General features: G+C 31.5%; 1 protein-coding gene across 2 annotated transcripts; it reads left to right on the forward strand.

Annotated features, from left to right (window-relative positions):
* The first annotated feature begins 764 nt into the window (after nt 1-764).
* On the forward strand, nt 765-22,833 carry LOC143248468 (beta-scruin-like). 2 transcript variants are annotated; one of them, XM_076496869.1, is made up of 5 exons: nt 765-883; nt 8,089-8,211; nt 9,537-9,740; nt 20,907-21,136; nt 22,320-22,832. In XM_076496869.1, exons 1-5 carry the CDS (start codon nt 867-869, stop codon nt 22,499-22,501), a joined length of 756 nt encoding a protein of 251 aa, XP_076352984.1. In that variant the 5' UTR covers nt 765-866; the 3' UTR covers nt 22,502-22,832. The 2 variants fall into 2 exon arrangements, with proteins under 2 accessions (XP_076352984.1, XP_076352983.1); XM_076496868.1 differs by having other exon boundaries at nt 771-883; nt 8,028-8,211; nt 22,320-22,833.
* Nucleotides 22,834-25,122: the final 2,289 nt, after the last annotated feature.

Below are 25,122 nucleotides of genomic sequence, written 5' to 3' on the forward strand. Positions count from 1 at the left end.
AAAGTGTTAACGTTCACTTTTGGGGTTTTCATGTAAAAATTAATGTTAAAAATGATCTTTCAGTAATTATTAACAGAAGAAAATGAAAGAGTCGTGACAAAACCTTCATGTTACACTATAAACAAAACTCTTTATTTTATTTATAAAAAGGAATAAAAGTACAAGTGATCATTAGAATAAAAGGTTATTACAAAATAAAGACAGGAAATGTAAATAAATGAGAATAGTTTACCTGCAGTACACAGTGAAACAATGACAGGACTCCTCTTGGCTTTCTCAAAGAAATAAAGTACTTTTCACAAAAGTTAGAGCAAACTCGGTCTCATATTGCCAAAAATACATTCATAATACACATACTCTCTGTAGCTGACTAGTTAGAAAATGTGATGCACATCTGATGAAACTTATAAGGTATTCTTGATTCGCAAAGTTAATTAAGAGACTATGTAACAATCCATGAAACAGTAGAGACCTCATTCAGTTTTTGAATGTTCCAAATCTGAATTTAAGAATATACTAATATATTAATATACTCAAAAGTATAGTTTTCAGCTGGATGTGATATTAAATTTTTTATACACTGTCAGCAAATGTTTTCTAAAATAATATTGAAATTTTAAAACTTTTTTTAATATATTGAAACAAACAGATTACATATTTATGTAATCCCGATGTTTTGTTTTATCAACTTTGCATACACTCCTATCAAAATTCAAATTTGCAATTTTATCTGAATGTGAGAGTTATTCATCTGTTGTTTTCCTAGGTGATAGCATGTTACGATATTTGCCAATAGAGGACAAGTGGGAGCACTGTGGTTACTTACCAGAACCTCGATACTATCATATGGCTGTTTTGCTCAATAGATGTGTGTATGTGATAGGTGAGTCATGTCTCCAAACTAAATACATAGAAATTTGTCTGTATCTTCAATGTGTATTTGATTCAAATCAAGCAGGCGTACCATTGATTAACTGAAAGCTTGTTCTAGTTGAGTTTAAGCAAAACATGTGACTTAAAATATTCACTTACCTAATTTTCACAAGTGTGAGATGATCTCACATAATCTTTATCTTGCCACAATTTAGATTTTCTTATTGACAGCCATATAGTTAGCTTGGCTTGTTTTTCTTCTTCTGCAACTATCTGGCATGATAGTAAGTTGAGAAAAATGTTTTATAATAAATTGATTTATATACAATGGAACCTACTACATCCTTTTACAGGTCATTAGTATGTTTTCTTCAGATATGGTCTCATATGTCCTGGAGGTTAGGCTGCTTGACTCACAGTTTAAGGACTGCTGATTTGAATTCTGTCACTGAATATTTTTTGCCAACTTAAGCACAGGTGGTATTACAATGTGATGGTCAATCTCATTTATTTGTTGATAAAAAAAGTAGTCCAAGAGTTGGTGGTTGGTAATGTGGAATATCTGTCTCTAATTTAAGTCTATCACTTCTAAGTTAGGAGCAGCTAGCTCAGGTATAAATGGCTATAACATGTCGCCCTTGAATAGCTTTGCAAAAAATTCACCATAAACCAAACAAACTTTCCACATTATAAGATGATTTTCAGTTCATTACCATCTCTTCTTTTTTGTTCTTAGAACCCAGTGTCTTCAAAAGTGTGGTCAAATCATTAGTTATTATTTTACACTTACATTCATTGCCTCACACTTAGTTAATCTTCCATAAGCTTCTCCTCTGGACTTGGTTGTTCACAAGTCCGAATTGTGCTTGCTGCTACTGACTATCTTGTTTATTTGAGTTTTGTATTAAAACTCTTCCAGGAACTCTGGCAATCTTTATTTTGAGTAGTTATGAGCTGTCAAACAAATCCTCTCTGTTTTAGGAACAATAGCTTCACTTTATACGGCAATTCCATTGGACAGTACTTACTTAAGACATCTTCAGTAGGATTTGTTTTCTTTATGGAGTTTATTCTCAGACCTGTTGTCAATTGGAATTTCTTTATTTCTTTTGCTTTCCTTTAGCTGTAGCTTATTCTTGAGTTTTCTATTATAAGTTCTCTCCTTTTCTTCCACTTCCTTCACATCTCAATCTTTTTGCCAATTCCTTTTTCCAAAATTGGGATGATATGTTGAGTGACTATCATCATTCAAGTCTGTTGTCTTCTCGGATATCCAACTTATGTCATTCTGTTTGAGCTTTGGGCTCTTCAATATGATATTAATAGTTCCTATCCTTGTTACAACACTACTGTATTGTATCACTTCTAAACAATTCAACTGTGGTTGTCAAGATCTTGTTGCTCCATGCTGGCCTGTCGTTCCATGGTTTTTACTACTGTCATCTCTTTAAGAGATCATTCCATCCAGTTGTCAGATCTTATTGCTCCATGCTGGCCTGCCCTTCCATGGTTTTTACTACTGTCATCTCTTTAAGAGATCATTCCATCCAGTTGTCAGATCTTATTGCTCCATGCTGGCCTGCCCTTCCATGGTTTTTACTACTGTCATCTCTTTAAGAGATCATTCCATCCAGTTGTCAGATCATTGCTCCTTGCTGGCCTGCCCTTCCATGGTTTTACTACTGTCATCTCTTTAAGAGATCATTCCATCCAGTTGTCAGATCTTATTGCTCCATGCTGGCCTGCCCTTCCATGGCTTTTACTTACTCTGTCATCTCTTTAAGAGATCATTCCATCCAGTTGTCAGATTTTATTGCTCCATGCTGGCCTGCCCTTCCATGGTTTTACTACTGTCATCTCTTTAGAGATCATTCCATCCACTTGTCAGATCTTATTGCTCCTTGCTGGCCTGCCCTTCCATGGTTTTTACTACTGTCATCTCTTTAAGAGATCATTCCATCCAGTTGTCAAGATCTTATTGCTCCATGCTGGCCTGCCCTTCCATGGTTTTTACTACTGTCATCTCTTTAAGAGATCATTCCATCCAGTTGTCAAGATCTTATTGCTCCACGCTGGCCTGCTCTTCCATGGTTTTTACTACTGTCGTCTCTTTAGGAGATCATTTCATCCAGTTGTCAAGATCTTATTGCTCCATGCTGGCCTGCCCTTCCATGGTTTTTACTACTCTCATCTCTTTAAGAGATCATTCCATCCAGTTGTCAAGATCTTATTGCTCCACGCTGGCCTGCCCTTCCATGGTTTTTACTACTGTCATCTCTTTAAGAGGGATCCTATTCCTTTAATTATTTATTTTACATATTCCATAACAACATTTGTCATCCGTAGCTTCATTGCCTTGAATGTTGTTAGCAGTATGTTAGAAATTTGTAAAATTCAGTTTCTTGTCTTTTTTTCCAACTCTTCAACAACTTCTTTTCAGGCATCTCTTTATTATCAGGACTTTTCTGCTTGTAATGGTAAAAGAGATCTACTCTCAGCCACGTTTATGTGCATCTGCAGGCTCCACTTTTTTAAGTCTGTTTACAAACATTTTGATAACATTTTCTATAAGTGCCTAAACACTGAAATTACTGGCTCTAAGCCTGATCTTAAATATCTTGGCTTATCCTTTCAAACAACTTGCAACTTGTTCACTCTACCACCTTTCCCTGAAGATGTATTTTATTTTGCCACTTACTTCTTTGATATGATTGGACATTATTTTCATTAATACACTCTGAGGGCTATCTTCTTATATTCAAATATAACCTTCCTTATCATTCACTTGGGCTGTCAGAGATTACCATCACTATTTTTCTCCTATTGTATAACTACTCTGACTAAACTACTCTGACTTAACTCTCTCAGATTAACTTTCATTCAGGAATAATTGTTCCTGTATTATAAGAATGGAAACATAAGGTAGTTGACACTGATATTTACTTCATGAATCTTCATTCATATTGTAATGTAGACACTGTGTGGGCTTGTTGTTTAGAGTTCAACTTTAAATCCAGTTATAAATAATTTTATTTTAGTTCTAGGTGTACAGTTATTGAGTGGAGTACACAATAATGAATTGACTCACAGACTGATGTCAGAGGTCACATCAAATCATTAATACATTTCAAAAGTATTTTGGTAAGCTTTCACATCAAAGAATCAAACATCTTGTTCTGAGCAATCAAAGTGTCATTATCTGAATGTTGTATAATATTCATCAGGTTACCATAATCAATTATGAAATGTGCTCAGGTGTACCTTATATTACCAATTCTCCTTAACACTGTACATTTGACATGAATTTTATTGTTATACTGTTCGACTGAGAAAGAAAAGTAACAATTGTATTATACAGTTTGTTTTGTATTTTACAATTCTCCAAATATCACTCACTCAGTTGGATGGATTTTATTGACTCATTGTAATTCTTGGAACTGAAACCAAAACTAATTCAATAATCGATTGTGATCAAAGATGGTAAATTGGTAGCCTATTTGCGTGTGTTTCTTCTCATCTTCCTTCCAAGTAAACTTCCATCCAGAGTTGCTGGTTTTCTTTCTAATTTTTTTATAGAATTAACATAAACTTTCTCCTATCTTTCTCTTTGAGTTGCATCTGTCAATGTTGATAAGATAAACAGTTGGTTTCCCCATAGTCTGGAATGCATCCTAGTTTATACTTAACATATATATATTACTTTCCTTGAGTTGCATCTGTCAATGTTGATAAAATAAACAGTTGGTTTCCCCATAGTCTGAATGCATCCTAGTTTATACTTAACATATATATATTACTTTCCTTGAGTTGTATCTGTCAATGTTGATAAGATAAACAGTTGGTTTCCCCATAGTCTGGAATGCATCCTAGTTTATACTTAACATATATTTATTACTTTCCTTGAGTTGCATCTGTCAATGTTGATAAGATAAACAGTTGGTTTCCCCATAGTCTGGAATGCATCCTAGTTTATACTTAACATATATTTATTACTTTCCTTGAGTTGCATCTGTCAATGTTGATAAGATAAACAGTTGGTTTCCCCATAGTCTGGAATGCATCCTAGTTTATACTTAACATATATTTATTACTTTCCTTGAGTTGCATCTGTCAATGTTGATAAGATAAACAATTGGTTTCCCCATAGTCTGGAATGCATCCTAGTTTATACTTAACATATATTTATTACTTTCCTTGAGTTGCATCTGTCAATGTTGATAAGATAAACAGTTGGTTTCCCCATAGTCTGGAATGCATCCTAGTTTATACTTAACATATATATATTACTTTCCTTGAGTTGCATCTGTCAATGTTGATAAGATAAACAGTTGGTTTCCCATAGTCTGGAATGCATCCTAGTTTATACTTAACATATATTTATTACTTTCCTTGAGTTGCATCTGTCAATGTTGATAAGATAAACAGTTGGTTTCCCCATAGTCTGGAATGCATCCTAGTTTATACTTAACATATATATATTGCTTTCCTTGAGTTGCATCTGTCAATGTTGATAAGATAAACAGTTGGTTTCCCCATAGTCTGGAATGCATCCTAGTTTATACTTAACATATATATATATATATATATATATTACTTTCTTGGTCAAACATTGTTATATAACTTCTCTTATGTATTCTCATTAAATGTGCACAGTATTTCTTAATATCACACATATGGAATCTTATAAAATTTGTATTTCTCGCTTCACCAAAGCATTTGAAAATATTGTCAAATGCCCCAAATGGTTTGTGATTTAAAGTTGACATGGGAGTGAATCTCAGTAAATATTTGCTATGTTCATTTCATATCTGTATCTTCAGTTTAAATTTTCCACTTGTTTCTCCAGTCTTGATGGAATCTGTATTTGTTTTATTCTTTGTCTCTTTTACACTACACTCATTCTTAATTATTTTTAGGGTTTCTAGATTTGTTTTGAAAACAAACAATACTTGGTTTTGGTTTGGTTTGGTTTTTGGAATTTCGCACAAAGCTACTCGAGGGCTATCTGTGCTAGCCGTCCCTAATTTAGCAGTGTAAGACTAGAGGGAAGGCAGCTAGTCATCACCACCCACTGCCAACTTTGGGCTACTCTTACCAACGAATAGTGGGATTGACCGTATTATAACGCCCCCATGGCTGGGAGGGGCGAGCATGTTTGGTGTGACGGGATTCGAACCCAGCAGATCCTCAGATTGCATCACTTAACGCCAGCTAGACCATGCCACAGGCCCAACAAACAATACAAAACAAGAAAGACGAGATGGTTAAATAGAAAATCTGTATTGTCATTATTTGTTTCAGTCATGGCTCATTCATGTTCTTTAACTTCTGCATTTGTTCTAATTAACCCAAGTAATTTTATATCCTCCAATGATCCTGTTTTCGGGGTGTCTCACATTGAGAAATTATTTGATTATGTATTACAAAAACATCATGTTCTCTCTTTATGTGACACTTCATGTATGGATCATTTCAGCTGAGACTGTCACTTGTATCTATCTAACTGTCCTAGACAAAATTCCACCCTCTATGCTGTAGTTTAATGAGAGGTTGCTGCCTTTTGGAAATGGACAGAGAGTGCCATCTGTTGGCTGATGATGATTTGATGCATCCCTTCTCACCTCCATGAGCACTTCCTTGCATGGCACTAAAGATACCAGAAATGAGACTAACAGTATCACTAATGTGAGCACGTTCTAAAAATCACTAAAGACACCAACTGCTGGACTAACTTTATCACAAAATATTTCATCTTCAGCCAGGATGAGAATCATCATTTCATTCTTATTTATTTGTATGATGTTCTCACTACACTCACCTACAGTTGTGCAGCCCATTTCTTGGGTCTTTCTTCCTGAGCACATTATTTTGGACAGTTTTGTGAGTCATTAACTATTTTTATATTGATGAAGAGCAGCTACTACCTCTGAGAAATGCTCATTCATAATATATGTCTTGGCTGTTCTCCTGAGAATATTCCATTGCAGTAACAGGATATAGTCATAACCCACCTACTGACCCTCTTGTCTGAATTAAAGAAACCTTCTGTACAAGTATTCTTTCAGTCCTCAGTCTGTTTTATAAAACTAGTCTTCCTAGAATTATTTTGTGGTTCTGGAGTCTACTTCAACTCTACATGGCTGTATATTTCTTGTGTTCTAGACTATTATATTCCTGGTTTTAGTATGTAGTTTATTTTTATGTTCATTATTCCTACCTCCATTATGTGTAGCTGTTCTGGCCTTCTGTTCGGTAAGACTACCTGATTTAATAGTTAGATTTTTGAATTAAAATATATTACAAAGAGGTATTTACCTTTGAAATACCTTCCCTCCCATGACTGGGATTTTCAACAAAATCTAAGTGACAGCAGGAACATAAAGCTAATGCTTGAACAATAAGTCATTACATGTGGATGATGCATGTTCTGCAGTGCTTCAAGGCCATTTGGAAATGTTTAATTACATTTATTATTGACAGCATGAGTTCTAACTCAACTAATAACAGCTTTCAGAGGTATTGTTTGAAATCCATCTTATTTTAAAAATGTAATATTTAAACTCATGTGACCTAAAGTTGTTTAGGGACAGTTAGTGGGTCATTGTTAGATAACAGGTTATTTCAATGATCATATCTAGTACAGAAGTCAAATTAAATATATTGTAGTGGGATCATGTATATAGTATTTCACTACACATATAGATCACCTCATGAAAATACATAATATTGTTAGATCACCTAGCCAGTATTTCACTACACATAAGGATAGATCACCTCATGAAAATATCTAAATATAATAGAACTGTATATAGTATTTCACTACACATAAGGATAGATCACCTCATGAAAATATCTAAATATAATAGAACTGTATATAGTATTTCACTACACATAAGGATAGATCACCTCATGAAAATATCTAAATATAATAGAACTGTATATAGTATTTTACTACACATAAGGATAGATCACCTCATGAAAATATCTAAATATAATAGAACTGTATATCTACTGTGTTGAGTGTAGGAATTTGTTGAAAAATTATTTATAGACTAACAGTTCTTAAGTAGGTTTAAAACTATTACATTGTGGTAAAGTCTCATGAAGTGTCAATTTTACTATAAAGCTAATAGTAGTGGATAAATTATTTTTAGGTGGCTATGATCCACGAATAACAAAAAATGGAAAACTAGTAGCAAGTAAATCCTGTTTCAGATACAACCTGGAAAGTCAGAAGTGGCAAAGGATTTCTGACATGAACTATGCTCGGGTTTATCATGGAGCTGCAGCATTAGCAGGATTTATTTATGTTGTTGGAGGAAAAGATGAAAATGGAAGGTAAAAATGATAGCTGTAAATATATTTTATAGTTCGAGAAAAGAAAAACCGTACTGACCTTTAAGATAGACGTTTCACTATTTAAAAAATAGACATTTAGATTCTGTGCAAGTGAAAGCATATTTAAAAACACCCCATCAAACCATTATTAAGGTCAGTGGTTTGAGGATCACCAGTTCTGTTGAAGGCTGTTTTTGTTTTACGTGTGCTAGCCAGAGTTATCTAAAGTATATTGGATACAAGCATTGTAGTCCATTATTCAGCTACTGATATGTAAAGTTTTTAATTTATATTGTTGTAACGATTAGTGTTCATCTTCCTTTGTCATAAGTGAACACACTGTTGACTCATGTTAATGAATTGTGAGAACACACAGTGAAAGAGTCCTGGAATTTTAATGTCTTTGTGTGTTGAGTTGTATTTGTTAGAAAACTTTGTAGAATGGACAGCAGTTGCCTGTTGTTATGGAGACACAAGTATAGAGGACAATGTTTCAAAGTATCATCCTCTACACTTGTGTCTCCACAACAGGCAGTTGCCGTCCATTCTACAAAGTTTCATCATGAATACTCTATGTTAATTATGTTCCTAATCATTAAACAGTATGTGCTAATAACTGTTAAACTACACAACCCTGGAAGGATAATACCTACTGAATAAATAAGTTAAACTTTATTAACTAAGAATACTAGATTAGTAGAAACATAGGTAAAATTTGAAGGAAATCCTTCAAAGGTTGTCATGGTTTGTTACAGTTTTCTTTTCAGTCAGGTGCTTTAAGATTGTGGTCGACTCCATCACTTGGATATTTGCTTCAGCAGTGCACAGTTTTAAAGTAAATGGAAATGGAAGCTCATTTGTCATTAAAATGTTGAAATATAGTATCAGATAGAAGAGTGGGTCATTGTATATAAGTACTCAGTGTTACAAGTTACTCACTCTAACAATTAGCTGGTTAAAAACGATATCATTCTATATAAATAATAGAATAATTTCTTTATCACTAATTACCTAGTTAAAAAAGCATTTCTGTAGTTGAATTAAATGTCATTTAAAACATGAAGAGGAATTCTGATAGTGTGGTATCTAAGCCTATGTTAATTGCAGCCTTCAGTTTCTAATTGTGTTCACGAGCAGATATTTCTTAATCCAGAGAAGATTAATTTTTGTCAGTTAATGATGGAAACAATAAATAAAGATGTATTGTATTTATATGTTTAATTTTTTGTAATTGTTAATATGTATTTATACACTAGCCAGGTAATCCACAACATCAGTTGGTGTTGTACTAATTTATCCATGGATATTGTTTTCACTTTTTTTAGGCTAACTTCTTCTGTGGAATTGTTCAACCCAGGTCTTAACACGTGGGAACAGTTAAATGTTTGTCTCTGTTGTCCACGAATGGCTATGGGTACAGCAGTACATAAGAATGAGCTGTGGATTTCTGGTGGAATTATTCAACCATTTGGAGACAGATGTAGTTTTGCAGTCTCAAATGTTGATCGATTTGTCCCCAAACTAAATGCGTAAGCTGAAAGTATTTGATCATATTTTATCATACTGTTAGTTGTTAATTTTTTTTAACACAGTACATCAAACACAGAGAGTAGGAAGTGCATTGTCCATTACATGAAACAGAGAAGTGATAAACATATCAGGTATCAATGATGGATGAGTGAAGACAGAATTACTTTACTAATAATGTAAAGAATCAGAAGTGGTTGTCAATATTTAGTCACTGTGACCAGAGAACATGAGATGCTCACTACCTTAACATTTTTATAAATGAGATGAATATCATATACCGAAAATAATGGCCTTCTAAAAAATACATTCAAACAATTTCATTATCTATTATAAAGTGAAAATATTTATAATATATTGTTCCAAATTGTGATTGATGATTTAAAGTGGTTATAAATAAAACCTTCCCGTGTCGATTGAAATATTGCCTTAAAAAACAAGTAAAGAAAAACTTTCCAGAAAACGAACTAAATGTGGGGATGGCTAACGTAAATCTTTTAAACACAATGTAAACATGGTAGTAGGGATGGCTAATATAAATCTTTTAAACACAATGCAAACATGGTAGTAGGGATGGCTAATATAAATCTTCTAAATACAATGTAAACATGGTAGTAGGGATGGCTAATATAAATCTTTTAAACACAATGTAAACATGGTAATAGGGATGGCTAATATAAATCTTTTAAATTCAATGTAAACATGGTAGTAGGGATGGTTAATATAAATCTTTTAAATACAATGTAAACATGGTAGTAGGGATGGCTAATATAAATCTTTTAAATACAATGTAAACATGATAGTAGGGATGGCTAATATAAATCTTTTAAATACAATGTAAACATGGTAGTAGGGATGGCTAATATAAATCTTTTAAACACAATGTAAACATGGTAGTAGGGATGGCTAATATAAATCTTTTAAACACAATGTAAACATGGTAGTAGGGATGGCTAATATAAATCTTTTAAATACAATGTAAACATGGTAGTAGGGATGGCTAATATAAATCTTTTAAACACAATGTAAACATGATAGTAGGGATGGTTAATATAAATCTTTTAAATACAATGTAAACATGGTAGTAGGGATGCCTAATATAAATCTTTTAAATACAATGTAAACATGGTAGTAGGGATGGCTAATATAAATCTTTTAAACACAATGTAAACATGGTAGTAGGGATGGCTAATATAAATCTTTTAAAGACAATGTAAACATGGTAGTAGGGATGGCGAATATAAATCTTTTAAACACAATGTAAACATGGTAGTAGGGATGGCTAATATAAATCTTTTAAACACAATGTAAACATGGTAGTAGGGATGGCTAATATAAATCTTTTAAATACAATGTAAACATGATTGTAGGGATGGCTAATATAAATCTTTTAAATACAATGTAAACATGATAGTAGGGATGGCTAATATAAATCTTTTAAATACAATGTAAACATGATGGTAGGGATGGCTAATATAAATCTTTTAAACACAATGTAAACATGATAGTAGGGATGGCTAATATAAATCTTTTAAATACAATGTAAACATGATACTAGGGATGGATAATATAAATCTTAAATACAATATAAACATGATAGTAGGGATGGCTAATATAAATCTTTTAAATACAATGTAAACATGATAGTAGGGATGGTTAATATAAATCTTTTAAACACAATGTAAACATGATAGTAGGGATGGCTAATATAAATCTTTTAAATACAATGTAAACATGGTAGTAGGGATGGTTAATACAAATCTTTTAAACACAATGTGAACATGATAGTAGGGATGGCTAATATAAATATTTTAGAAACAATGTAAACATGGTACTAGGAATGGCTAACATCAATCTTTCAAAAAAATCTTTCTAGGTAGCCTCAGTTTAGAATAATTCTGCTGGTTACACTTTTATTTATATTAATTGAGAAATGCAGCAGGGAAGTAGATCACACAAGCACTAACACAAGGTATTTAAAGTAAATAATCTGACTCTCATACTAAGATAAGGACTTTAGTATGCTTTTAAAATATCATATGTTTACAATTAATGTATGATTGAAGTAAGAAAACCCTCAACTCATTTAATATAATACTATTCATGACAGGAACTCATCTGTTTTTTACTGTGTTATCTGATGTTAGGAATAATAGCAGTAAGATGTTCATGGAGAGTTTAGGGGAGAAACGTTTGGTGAAATCACATAGTAGTGGTCATGAGGGTTCTTCAGAGATATAAACATTCTACAACACTGTGTGTTATTATGTAGAACATCTTAACCATCAACTATTACTGAATGTAAATTGCACTATATTTGTCTGTTAACATTCTACAACACTGTGTGTCTGTGTTATTATGTACAACATCTTCATTATCAACTATTACTGACTATAAATTATACTATTGTTGTGTGTTAACATTCTACAACACTGTGTGTCTGTGTTATTATGTAGAACATCTTCACTATCAACCACTACTGAATGTAAATTATACTATTGTTGTGTGTTAACATTCTACAACACTGTGTGTCTGTGTTATTATGTAGAACATCTTCACTATCAACTATTACTGAGTATGAATTATACTATTGTTGTGTGTTAACATTCTACAACACTGTGTGTCTGTGTTATTATGTAGAACATCTTCACTATCAACTATTACTGAGTATAAATTATACTATTGTTGTGTGTTAACATTCTACAACACTGTGTGTCTGTGTTATTATGTAGAACATCTTCACTATCAACTATTACTGAGTATGAATTATACTATTTTTGTCTGTTAACATTCTACAACACTGTGTGTCTGTGTTATTATGTAGAACATCTTCACTATCAACCACTACTGAATATAAATTACACTATTTTTGTCTGTTAACATTCTACAACACTGTGTGTCTGTGTTATTATGTAGAACATCTTCACTATCAACCACTACTGAATGTAAATTATACTATTGTTGTGTGTTAACATTCTACAACACTGTGTGTCTGTGTTATTATGTAGAACATCTTCACTATCAACCACTACTGAATATAAATTATACTATTGTTGTGTGTTAACATTCTACAACACTGTGTGTCTGTGTTATTATGTAGAACATCTTCACTATCAACCACTACTGAATATAAATTATACTATTTTTGTCTGTTAACATTCTACAACACTGTGTGTCTGTGTTATTATGTAGAACATCTTCACTATCAACCACTACTGAATATAAATTATACTATTGTTGTGTGTTAACATTCTACAACACTGTGTGTCTGTGTTATTATGTAGAACATCTTCACTATCAACCACTACTGAATATAAATTATACTATTGTTGTGTGTTAACATTCTACAACACTGTGTGTCTGTGTTATTATGTACAACATCTTCATTATCAACTATTACTGACTATAAATTATACTATTGTTGTGTGTTAACATTCTACAACACTGTGTGTCTGTGTTATTATGTAGAACATCTTCACTATCAACCACTACTGAATGTAAATTATACTATTGTTGTGTGTTAACATTCTACAACACTGTGTGTCTGTGTTATTATGTAGAACATCTTCACTATCAACCACTACTGAATGTAAATTATACTATTTTTGTCTGTTAACATTCTACAACACTGTGTGTCTGTGTTATTATGTAGAACATCTTCACTATCAACCACTACTGAATATAAATTATACTATTTTTGTGTGTTAACATTCTACAACACTGTGTGTCTGTGTTATTATGTAGAACATCTTCACTATCAACTATTACTGAGTATAAATTATACTATTGTTGTGTGTTAACATTCTACAACACTGTGTGTCTGTGTTATTATGTAGAACATCTTCACTATCAACTATTACTGAGTATAAATTATACTATTGTTGTGTGTTAACATTCTACAACACTGTGTGTCTGTGCTATTATGTAGAACATCTTCACTATCAACCACTACTGAATGTAAATTATACTATTTTTGTCTGTTAACATTCTACAACACTGTGTGTCTGTGTTATTATGTAGAACTTCTTCACTATCAACCACTACTGAATATAAATTATACTATTTTGTCTGTTAACATTGTACAACACTGTACTGTGTGTCTGTGTTATTATGTAGAACATCTTCACTATTAACCACTAATGAATGTAAATTATACTATTGCTGTGTGTTAACATTCTACAACACTGTGTATCTGTGTTATTACGTAGAACATCTTCACTATCAACTATTACTGAGTATAAATTATACTATTGTTGTGTGTTAACATTCTACAACACTGTGTGTCTGTGTTATTATGTAAAACATCTTCACTATCAACCACTACTGAATATAAATTATACTATTGTTGTGTGTTAACATTCTACAACACTGTGTGTCTGTGTTATTATGTAGAACATCTTCACTATCAACTATTACTGAGTATGAATTATACTATTGTTGTGTGTTAACATTCTACAACACTGTGTGTCTGTGTTATTATGTAGAACATCTTCACTATCAACTATTACTGAGTATAAATTATACTATTGTTGTGTGTTAACATTCTACAACACTGTGTGTCTTTGTTATTATGTAGAACATCTTCACCATCAACCACTACTGAATATAAATTATACTATTGCTGTGTGTTAACATTCTACAACACTGTGTATCTGTGTTATTATGTAGAACATCTTCACTATCAACTATTACTGAGTATAAATTATACTATTGTTGTGTGTTAACATTCTACAACACTGTGTGTCTGTGTTATTATGTAGAACATCTTCACTATCAACCACTACTGAATATAAATTATACTATTGTTGTGTGTTAACATTCTACAACACTGTGTGTCTGTGTTATTATGTAGAACATCTTCACTATCAACCACTACTGAATATAAATTATACTATTGTTGTGTGTTAACGTTCTACAACACTGTGTGTCTGTGTTATTATGTAGAACATCTTCACTATCAACCACTACTGAATATAAATTATACTATTTTTGTGTGTTAACATTCTACAACACTGTGTGTCTTTGTTATTATGTAGAACATCTTAACCATCAACTATTACTGAGTATAAATTATACTATTTTTGTGTGTTAACGTTCTACAACACTGTGTGTCTGTGTTATGATGTAAAACATCTTCACTATGAACCACTACTGAATATAAATTATACTATTTTTGTGTGTTAACATTCTACAACACTGTGTGTCTTTGTTATTATGTAGAACATCTTCACCATCAACCACTACTGAATATAAATTATACTATTGCTGTGTGTTAACATTCTACAACACTGTGTGTCTGTGTTATTATGTAGAACATCTACACCATCAACCACTACTGAATATAAATTATACTATTGTTGTGTGTTAACATTTTACAACACTGTGTGTCTGTGTTATTATGTAGAACATCTTCACTATCAACCACTACTGAATATAAATTATACTATTTTTGTGTGTTAACATTTTACAACACTGTGTGTCTGTGTTATTATGTAGAACATCTTCACTATCAACCACTACTGAATATAAATTATACTATTGTTGTGTGTTAACATTCTACAACACTGTGTGTCTTTGTTATTATGTAGAACATCTTAACCATCAACTATTACTGAATATAAATTATACTATTTTTGTGTGTTAACATTCTACAACACTGTGTGTCTGTGTTATTATGTAGAACATCTTCACCATCAACCACTACTGAATATAAATTATACTATTGTTGTGTGTTAACATTTTACAACACTGTGTGTCTGTGTTATTATGTAGAACATCTTCACTATCAACCACTACTGAATATAAATTATACTATTCTTGTGTGTTAACATTCTACAACACTGTGTGTCTGTGTTATTATGTAGAACATCTTCACCATCAACCACTACTGAATATAAATTATACTATTGTTGTGTGTTAACATTCTACAACACTGTGTGTCTGTGTTATTATGTAGAACATCTTCACTATCAACCACTACTGAATATAAATTATACTATTGTTGTGTGTTAACATTCTACAACACTGTGTGTCTGTGTTATTATGTAGAACATCTTCACTATCAACCATTACTGAATATAAATTATACTATTGTTGTGTGTTAACATTCTACAACACTGTGTGTCTGTGTTATTATGTAGAACATCTTCACTATCAACCACTACTGAGTATAAATTATACTATTTTTGTGTGTTAACGTTCTACAACACTGTGTGTCTGTGTTATGATGTAAAACATCTTCACTATGAACCACTACTGAATATAAATTATACTATTTTTTTGTGTGTTAACATTCTACAACACTGTGTGTCTTCGTTATTATGTAGAACATCTTCACTATCAACCACTACTGAATATAAATTATCTTATTGTTGTGTGTTAACATTCTACAACACTTTGTGTCTGTGTTATGATGTAAAACATCTTCACTATGAACCACTACTGAATATAAATTATACTATTTTTGTGTGTTAACATTCTACAACACTGTGTGTCTGTGTTATTATGTAGAACATCTTCACTATCAACCACTACTGAATATAAATTATACTATTGTTGTGTGTTAACATTCTACAACACTGTGTGTCTGTGTTATTATGTACAACATCTTCATTATCAACCATTACTGAATATAAATTATACTTATTGTTGTGTGTTAACATTCTACAACACTGTGTGTCTGTGTTATTATGTAGAACATCTTCACTATCAACCACTACTGAATGTAAATTATACTATTGTTGTGTGTTAACATTCTACAACACTGTGTGTCTGTGTTATTATAACATTAGAACATCTTCTCTATCAACTACTACTGAATATAAATTATACTATTGTTGTGTGTTAACATTCTACAACACTGTGTGTCTGTGTTATTATGTAGAACATCTTCACTATCAACCACTACTGAATGTAAATTATACTATTTTTGTGTGTTAACATTCTACAACACTGTGTGTCTGTGTTATTATAACATTAGAACATCTTCTCTATCAACTACTACTTAATATAAATTATACTATTGTTGTGTGTTAACATTCTACAACACTGTGTGTCTGTGTTATTATGTAGAACATCTTCACTATCAACCACTACTGAATATAAATTATACTATTGTTGTGTGTTAACATTCTACAACACTGTGTGTCTGTGTTATTATGTAGAACATCTTCACTATCAACCACTACTGAATATAAATTATACTATTTTTGTGTGTTAACATTCTACAACACTGTGTGTCTGTGTTATTATGTAGAACATCTTCACTATCAACCACTACTGAATATAAATTATACTATTGTTGTGTGTTAACATTCTACAACACTGTGTGTCTGTGTTATTATGTAGAACATCTTCACTATCAACCACTACTGAATATAAATTATACTATTGTTGTGTGTTAACATTCTACAACACTGTGTGTCTGTGTTATTATAACATTAGAACATCTTCTCTATCAACCACTACTTAATATAAATTATACTATTGTTGTGTGTTAACATTCTACAACACTGTGTGTCTGTGTTATTATGTAGAACATCTTCACTATCAACCACTACTGAATGTAAATTATACTATTGTTGTGTGTTAACATTCTACAACACTGTATGTCTGTGTTATTATGTAGAACATCTTCACTATCAACCACTACTGAATATAAATTATACTATTTTTGTGTGTTAACATTCTACAACACTGTGTGTCTGTGTTATTATGTAGAACATCTTCACTATCAACCACTACTGAATATAAATTATACTATTGTTGTGTGTTAACATTCTACAACACTGTGTGTCTGTGTTATTATATAGAACATCTTCACTATCAACCACTACTGAATATAAATTATACTATTTTTGTGTGTTAACATTCTACAACACTGTGTGTCTGTGTTATTATGTAGAACATCTTCACTATGAACCACTACTGAATATAAATTATACTATTTTTTGTCTGTTAACATTCTACAACACTGTGTGTCTGTGTTATTATGTAGAATATCTTCACTATGAACCACTACTGAATATAAATTATACTATTTTTGTGTGTTAACATTCTACAACACTGTGTGTCTGTGTTATTATGTAGAACATCTTCACTATCAACCACTACTGAATATAAATTATACTATTGTTGTGTGTTAACATTTTACAACACTGTGTGTCTGTGTTATTATGTAGAACATCTTCACTATCAACCACTACTGAATATAAATTATACTATTGTTGTGTGTTAACATTTTACAACACTGTGTGTCTGTGTTATTATGTAGAACATCTTCACTATCAACTATTACTGAGTATGAATTATACTATTGTTGTGTATTAACATTCTGCAACACTGTGTGTCTGTGTTATTATGTAGAACATCTTCACTATCAACCACTACTGAATGTAAATTATCCTATTGTTGTGTGTTAACATTCTACAACACTGTGTGTCTGTGTTATTATGTAGAACATCTTCACTATCAACTATTACTGAGTATGAATTATACTATTGTTGTGTGTTAACATTCTACAACACTGTGTGTCTGTGTTATTATGTAGAACATCTTCATTATCAACCACTACTGAATGTAAATTATACTATTTTTATGTGTTAACATTCTACAACACTTTGTGTCTGTGGTTATACATATGAATGAAATAGGTGTGATCCATATTATCTTGTTTACATTGTTTTTAAAATGGTTATATTAACCATCCCTATACTAACTTGTTTTTTAAAGTTTTTATTTATAGTTATTCTCAGAGTACCATGTAATAACAAACATTTATATGAATACAGTCATAGTTATTTTTGTACTTGTGTCATAGTAAGTTATATACACATTTGTATGAGTTAACATGGTTTCCTTTTTGTACCTTAAAATAAATAATGTACACACTTACATAAATAAACCATTAGCTGTTTTCTATAACATACAATATACAGGTCTGTATGGGTTAACATGGCTTCCTTCGTATACATGGTAATAAATAATGTATATTTGTAAACTGTAGTTATAGAGGAAGTATTTGTTTACCAATAGTTTATAAATTATTTGTTTTAGAAAAAGAAAGTTGAACAAGTATTATTATTTAATTTTTGTGGTTGAACATGATTATAACATGACTTTGTTTCACAAACACTTTGTAGTTTTATAAAAGTGTTAATTTCTGTCTCTGATTACTGACTTTAGAGATGTTGCTTCTATGATTGTTTGCAGAAGGTTAGATTTATTTATAAACATTTTCTTTACCAACAAAAATATATGTCATTGTGGTATCAAAAGAATTATATGTGTCTTACTTTAATAGGTAAGATGTGTCTTTATTACTTATGATCAGTGCACGTTCTAAGGAATAGAACAAATGAGACAAGTGTTTAAAATGGTACAAGTGAAACAAATGTTTGACATATCATATATTTTAAATATGCTTTGTGAATAGAACAATAAGTTGTGACTGTTCAAAATATTTTGAAATTATTATTGTTGTTTGTTTTCAGGCAAGAAGGGCTATCCGAGCTTTGTTCACCATTGGTATTAAAACCTGGTTTGTATCTGTAGACATACTGCTGCACCACTAGGGGACAACTGATATGGTTTGTAATTGAATACAAAGCTACACAAAGAGCTATCTGTTCTTCTGTTCACCATCGGTATCAAGACACATTTTCTGGTGTTGTAAGTTTGCAGACATCTACTGTGTCACTTTGAGGAAAGATTATCATAAGAATTTCTAAGCATCTTGCCAGACATGTGACATGATAGAATCCCTATCTCTCCAGCCTGACATGAACAGGTGGTTAGGGACTTGTAATCTGAGGGTTGTGGGTTTGAATTCCAGTCACATTATACATGTCCTTTCAACTCTGGGGGCATTATAATGTGATGGTCACTTGCACTATTCATTGGTAAAAGAGTGGTCCAAGAGTTAGTTATGGGTGGTGATGACCAGCTGCCTTCCTTTCAGTCTTATACTGCTTAATTAGGGAAGGCTAGTGCAGATAGCCCTCATGTAGCTTTATGCAAAATTTAAAAAACCAAACCAACCTTATCTTTCCAAACATGTTTTCTCTTTCAGTTTTGGCAGTGTTATAATATGATGGTCAATTCCACTATTCATTGTTAAAAGAATATTCCAAGATGACCAGTTGTTTTCCATCTAGTCCTTCCCTGCTAACTCAGAGACAGCTAGTACAGATAGCCTTTGTAGTTTTACACAAAATTCAAAACAAATCCAAACTCATCTGCTTTATCCAAGATCCTATTGTCTGATAGTTGCTACAACAGAATATTCTTGTAATACTGTAATATTTCTAAGCCATTCAGTGTTGTTGTTTCTTGTTACTAACCAAAATACTTAGGCTGACCTTTTCTTCAGCTCTGGCTACTGTAAGCAACAAGGATATACACTTTAAGTAAAAACTATCTTTATGTTTGTTTCTTTCAACCAACAAATTGTACTTCCAGGTTTTAGTTAGATTGTACATTTCTCAGATACTGTTTGTAAGTAATATATTCTAAGTTTTAGTGACTAGAACAGAATGTTTCTTTATTATTTTAATAAAGTTTAATAGTGACGTAACCTGAAGGAGTTAGGCACTCCTTTCTTCAGTGTTTCTATCTTTCCTTGTAGACTGGATTGCCACTAAATGAGACTGCTTGCTCTAACTATTCTGAAGAAACGGTAAAGTACACATATTTTTACACAAATAGACAACAGGAACTTTTGGCTGTTTTGTTTTCTTAAGAAAAGAAACTGTTTCTGTCTTTCACATGTGTATTTTCATTAAAATAGGAAATAAAAAGGTTTTTGTAAAGCAGATATGTTTCTAAGGAAGTAAATGTAACTTTTAGTTTCATAGTCCTAAAATAACCATTTCTGTGTAGCTGGTTGTTTCACAGTCCTAAAATAACCATTTCTGTAAAATAACCATTTCTGTAAAATAACCATTTCTGTAAAATAACCATTTCTGTGTAGCTGGTTGTTTCATAGTCCTAAAATAACCATTTCTGTAAAATAACCATTTCTGTAAAATAACCATTTCTGTAAAATAACCATTTCTGTGTAGCTGGTTGTTTCACAGTCCTAAAATAACCATTTCTGTAAAATAACCATTTCTGTAAAATAACCATTTCTGTAAAATAACCATTTCTGTAAAATAACCATTTCTGTGTAGCTGGTTATCCGATGTGGCTCATCTTCCTTCACCAAGATGTTTTACATCCATGCTTCAATCCAGAGGTCACCTACATGTTATTGGTGGTGGTATCCAGCACTCTCAAGATATTGGTAATCTTTATCTGTGTAGCACAGTCAGTGTCCTAATGTATGTAGATGAGACTGACCGGTGGATTAGCTGTGTGCCTCTACCATCTCCACGACATGGTGTTGGAGCTTCGACTATTGGTCAGTTGAAGTGACTCTAGTTATTCAATAGCTTAGCCTGGTAAAATAACTCTGTTTATTAATTACAATAGCTTTTCATCTTTTAAATTTTGTGATGACATATGAGGATACTGTTAAGAAATAGGAATTACATTTTCTACAGTTTTCATGTTCTTTAGTGTATTTTGTAACATAAGGATGTACTCAAATAATTTTACCAGGATCTACGAACAGAATAAATAACAGCATATTCTAATAATTTTGGTGATCAATTTTGTTTTACAAGTAAAAATTATTTAACATATTGAAAAAGTGAAAATTAAGGTTACACCATATAAAGAGCATTCAGTACATACTCTGATGTACTGAAATTCTAATATGACATCTTAGAACGTCCAGATATGAAGTATCTCAACCGACATGTTGTAACACTCATTGTTTTATTATAATTCTTTATACAGGAGAAGTTAACAATAACAGTGTTCCAGGTGGTTTAACGTTCATTGTTTTATTGTAACTGTTCCAACAGGAGGTGTTAACAATAACAGTGTTTCAGGTGGTTTAACGTTCATTGTTTTATTATAACTGTTCCAACAGGAGGTGTTAACAATAACAGTGTTCCAGGTGGTTTAACGTTCATTGTTTTATTGTAACTGTTCCAACAGGAGGTGTTAACAATAACAGTGTTCCAGGTGGTTTAACGTTCATTGTTTTATTGTAACTGTTCCAACAGGAGGTGTTAACAATAACAGTGTTCCAGGTGGTTTTCATTGTTTTATTGTAACTGTTCCAACAGGAGGTGTTAACAATAACAGTGTTCCAGGTGGTTTAACGTTCATTGTTTTATTGTAACTGTTCCAACAGGAGGTGTTAACAATAACAGTGTTACAGGTGGTTTAACGTTCATTGTTTTATTATAACTGTTCCAACAGGACGTGTTAACAATAACAGTGTTACAGTTGGAGTAACATTCAATGTTTTATTGTAACTCTTTATACAATAGCAATTAACAATAACAGTGTTCCAGGTGGTTCAACGTTCATTGTTTTATTGTTACTGTTCATATAAGAAGTGTTAACAATAACAGTGTTCCAGGTGGTTCAACGTTCATTGTTTTATTGTTACTGTTCATATAAGAAGTGTTAACAATAACAGTGTTCCAGGTGGTGTACCGTTCATTATTTTATTGTTGGTGTTCCAACAGGAGGTGTTATTTTTGTATGTGGAGGCTTAACTACCGATGGAATAGGTGGACTGTCTGAAGTGATGGTGAAAGGTTTTAACATGGACAAATGGGATGGATGTAAAGAATTACCATACCCACTATGTGGTCTTGCTGTGTTATCAATACCAAAACTACGGAGAAAATTGGCTCTCTATGATTAATAAAAATTGTTAAAAACTCATAAATGACTTACAGTCAAAATGATCTATTATACAAGCAAAATAATGCCTTTAATAAAATAAATTCAGTTAAAATAATGGTAAGAAGTTTTGAAAGTGTTTGTTTATAAAAGTGTAGACATTTTGTTTATTATTGAAACGTACCATCTTTTCTCTAAATTAAAAAATCAGTTGTGAGTTTATGTAGGATAATATTTAGAATATGGTTGTCACAACTGTGAAATCAGTTATGTTTTCAGTATGTTTGAAAAATAAAGAAAAACCTTTTTTTATGAAATTTATAAATAAAATTATTTATTTATGACAAGTCTGATTTATTCTTTGGATTATTATTATTTTTTGGAGTAATTTAAATATGCCACAATCAATGTCTTTAGAACTTAAAAGATTGTATCATGTATTACCTTTGTTGTGATTTATAAAATATTTGATTTCTTTACTTATTAAATCATTAAGTTGATGACATACATTATTGTTTTCTTGAACTGTTACTATATTGTAATTACATAAGTGAGAAATACAGTAAACTACACTACATATAAATCTGTCAGTTTCCTTGTTGGTCATCTTGTCTCGTGTATTTACAACTTCTCTGGTGTTTTTGTTGTTGATACTTTACCTCCTATTGTGACGTATTTTATATTTTTAAAATGAAAAGCTTTTACACATATGTTCATTTATGTGCCTTAAAATATCCAGTCCCTGTTGTCAATTTAGATTCATGAGAATAACAAACAATGACGTATTATGTTAAAACATTGTGCAGTCTCAAGTTTTTAAATAAAGACATAAACTGTCTGTAAGTACTTCCGAAAAAGGCTAGAATATGGAAGTTGCAAAGTCTACAGAAAAGTATTGCTAAACAAACATGGAATTTGAGAAAACAACCATGTTTTATTTGCTTCTAATCCATTATGTCAGTTCCTTACTGAAATGAATAGCTGTTTCATTATTTGTGTTTCATATATCTTGTAGTTTACAACAGGGTATGAAACGCTTATGTCAAAGGTGTTTTCAGTGTTTAGAAAGCAATAAGCATGTAAATGCAATGAAATACAATATTTCTCGTTTATTAATTTGTACAAGAAAAGGTTTTAAGGGTGAATTCTGTTTAGATATCGATTTATTAAAACACCTGGAATTATTTGACAAAAGCCATTAGAAATTATTTATTCTTACAAGTGGTAAATGTTTTATGATATGAAATATCACTTCGTGATGAACACAGATCTTTCATTATAAAATAAAGAGTTGCCAAACAAGATTAGAGAAAGATCAACCATAAAAATAAAAAATAGATTATTTTGTAGTCCACGTTGAAGCAAAACTATTGTCTGTGAACAGAAAAACTCACTTTTTTCTTGTGTTAAAAATGTGTAATTCACAAAGATAAAACGTGTTGTTCATAACAACTGACAGTTTTATGATGATATATGCAGTCTAAAAATATTCCTAAAATTTGATAGAAAATTTAAACACGTATAACTGCAGTTGGTGGTTCTTTTCTCACAATCAAAGGCAGTGCATGGCCTCTTATGCCAGTTAACTGCACCATTAACTGAACTGAAAGGGTTACACAGTTAATGTTCACTTGTGTGTGATTTTTCTTAGCAAATTTAACTTTCACATTCTGTTCTTTTCATAAATAAGGCTGTTAGTTAAACTTTATATTGAGACTAACTGATATTTAATATCCAATTATTTTATGCACCCAGAATTGAGCTAGGGTTACTCTGCTCACTGCCAAATTCGTCTAGCAATTACTAACAAGGCACTTTTATTTCCTTTAACAATTCAATTTGCTGTTTACTGATCTTTTGTTATATCAAAAGTAGAATAAGTTATAAAATTATTATATACTTTGTTATTAACTCAAAAGTGTGTTTAAATAATTAAGTCAAAGGATAATAAAACATTTATACTTACAGCACCACACTGCCCGAAACGTTTGTGGTTCGAAAACTAGGCTTAGCATAAGACCTTACCTCAAAAACAGGTGTAAAGAAAAGTTATCTCATTTAATGGTTAGGTATTTAAATAACCCTTTATAATATCCATAAAACAAGAAAATTTATGTATAATAGGTTAAGGTTTTTTATTTATAAATATCAGTTGAACTGGAAGCACATTTAACCTGAAACAAGAAAACTGCAAGAAGATAATGAAGTATTGGTTTATATGTACCTTTAGGTAGGTACCATTTTGTCCATTCACTCTCTCTCTCTCTAGTTTAGAAAATTAAACTGCTTAGCTTATCAACATTTTTAAAAATATTTTAAATACATTCATTAGGCTATTTTTATAGATTCTCAGGTGGGAAAGTTATAATTAAGTTTATAGACTACAGTGTTAAAATTCACAGTTCAGTTCCTTGTAGTGGACAGAGTGCTGATAGTTAATTTTACACCATTGTGTTAAAAACTAACAAATAAGCACATATAGGAAATCTTGTGCTTTACTTACTTTTTGCATATGCTTGTTACATATTGTCATCGTAAACATCCCAGTTAGGTATTTATTAGACATTTCACATAGAATATTGTAATTTCTTGGTTCTCTAGGGATATTACTTTAACTCTAAAACTTGCCTGAAGATTAAACTT

This window comes from Tachypleus tridentatus, chromosome 4, assembly GCF_004210375.1.
Source record: "Tachypleus tridentatus isolate NWPU-2018 chromosome 4, ASM421037v1, whole genome shotgun sequence".
In the NCBI taxonomy this organism is placed as follows: Eukaryota; Metazoa; Arthropoda; class Merostomata; order Xiphosura; family Limulidae; genus Tachypleus; species Tachypleus tridentatus.

Coding starts and splice junctions, on each gene's coding strand:
- LOC143248468 (XM_076496868.1), top strand. CDS start 775: ATGTTACGATATTTGCCAATAGAGGACAAGTGGGAGCACTGTGGTTAC. Junction 884..8,027: donor TAGATGTGTGTATGTGATAG/GTGAGTCATGTC, acceptor AATTATTTTTAG/GTGGCTATGATCCACGAATA. Junction 21,137..22,319: donor TGTTGGAGCTTCGACTATTG/GTCAGTTGAAGT, acceptor GTGTTCCAACAG/GAGGTGTTATTTTTGTATGT.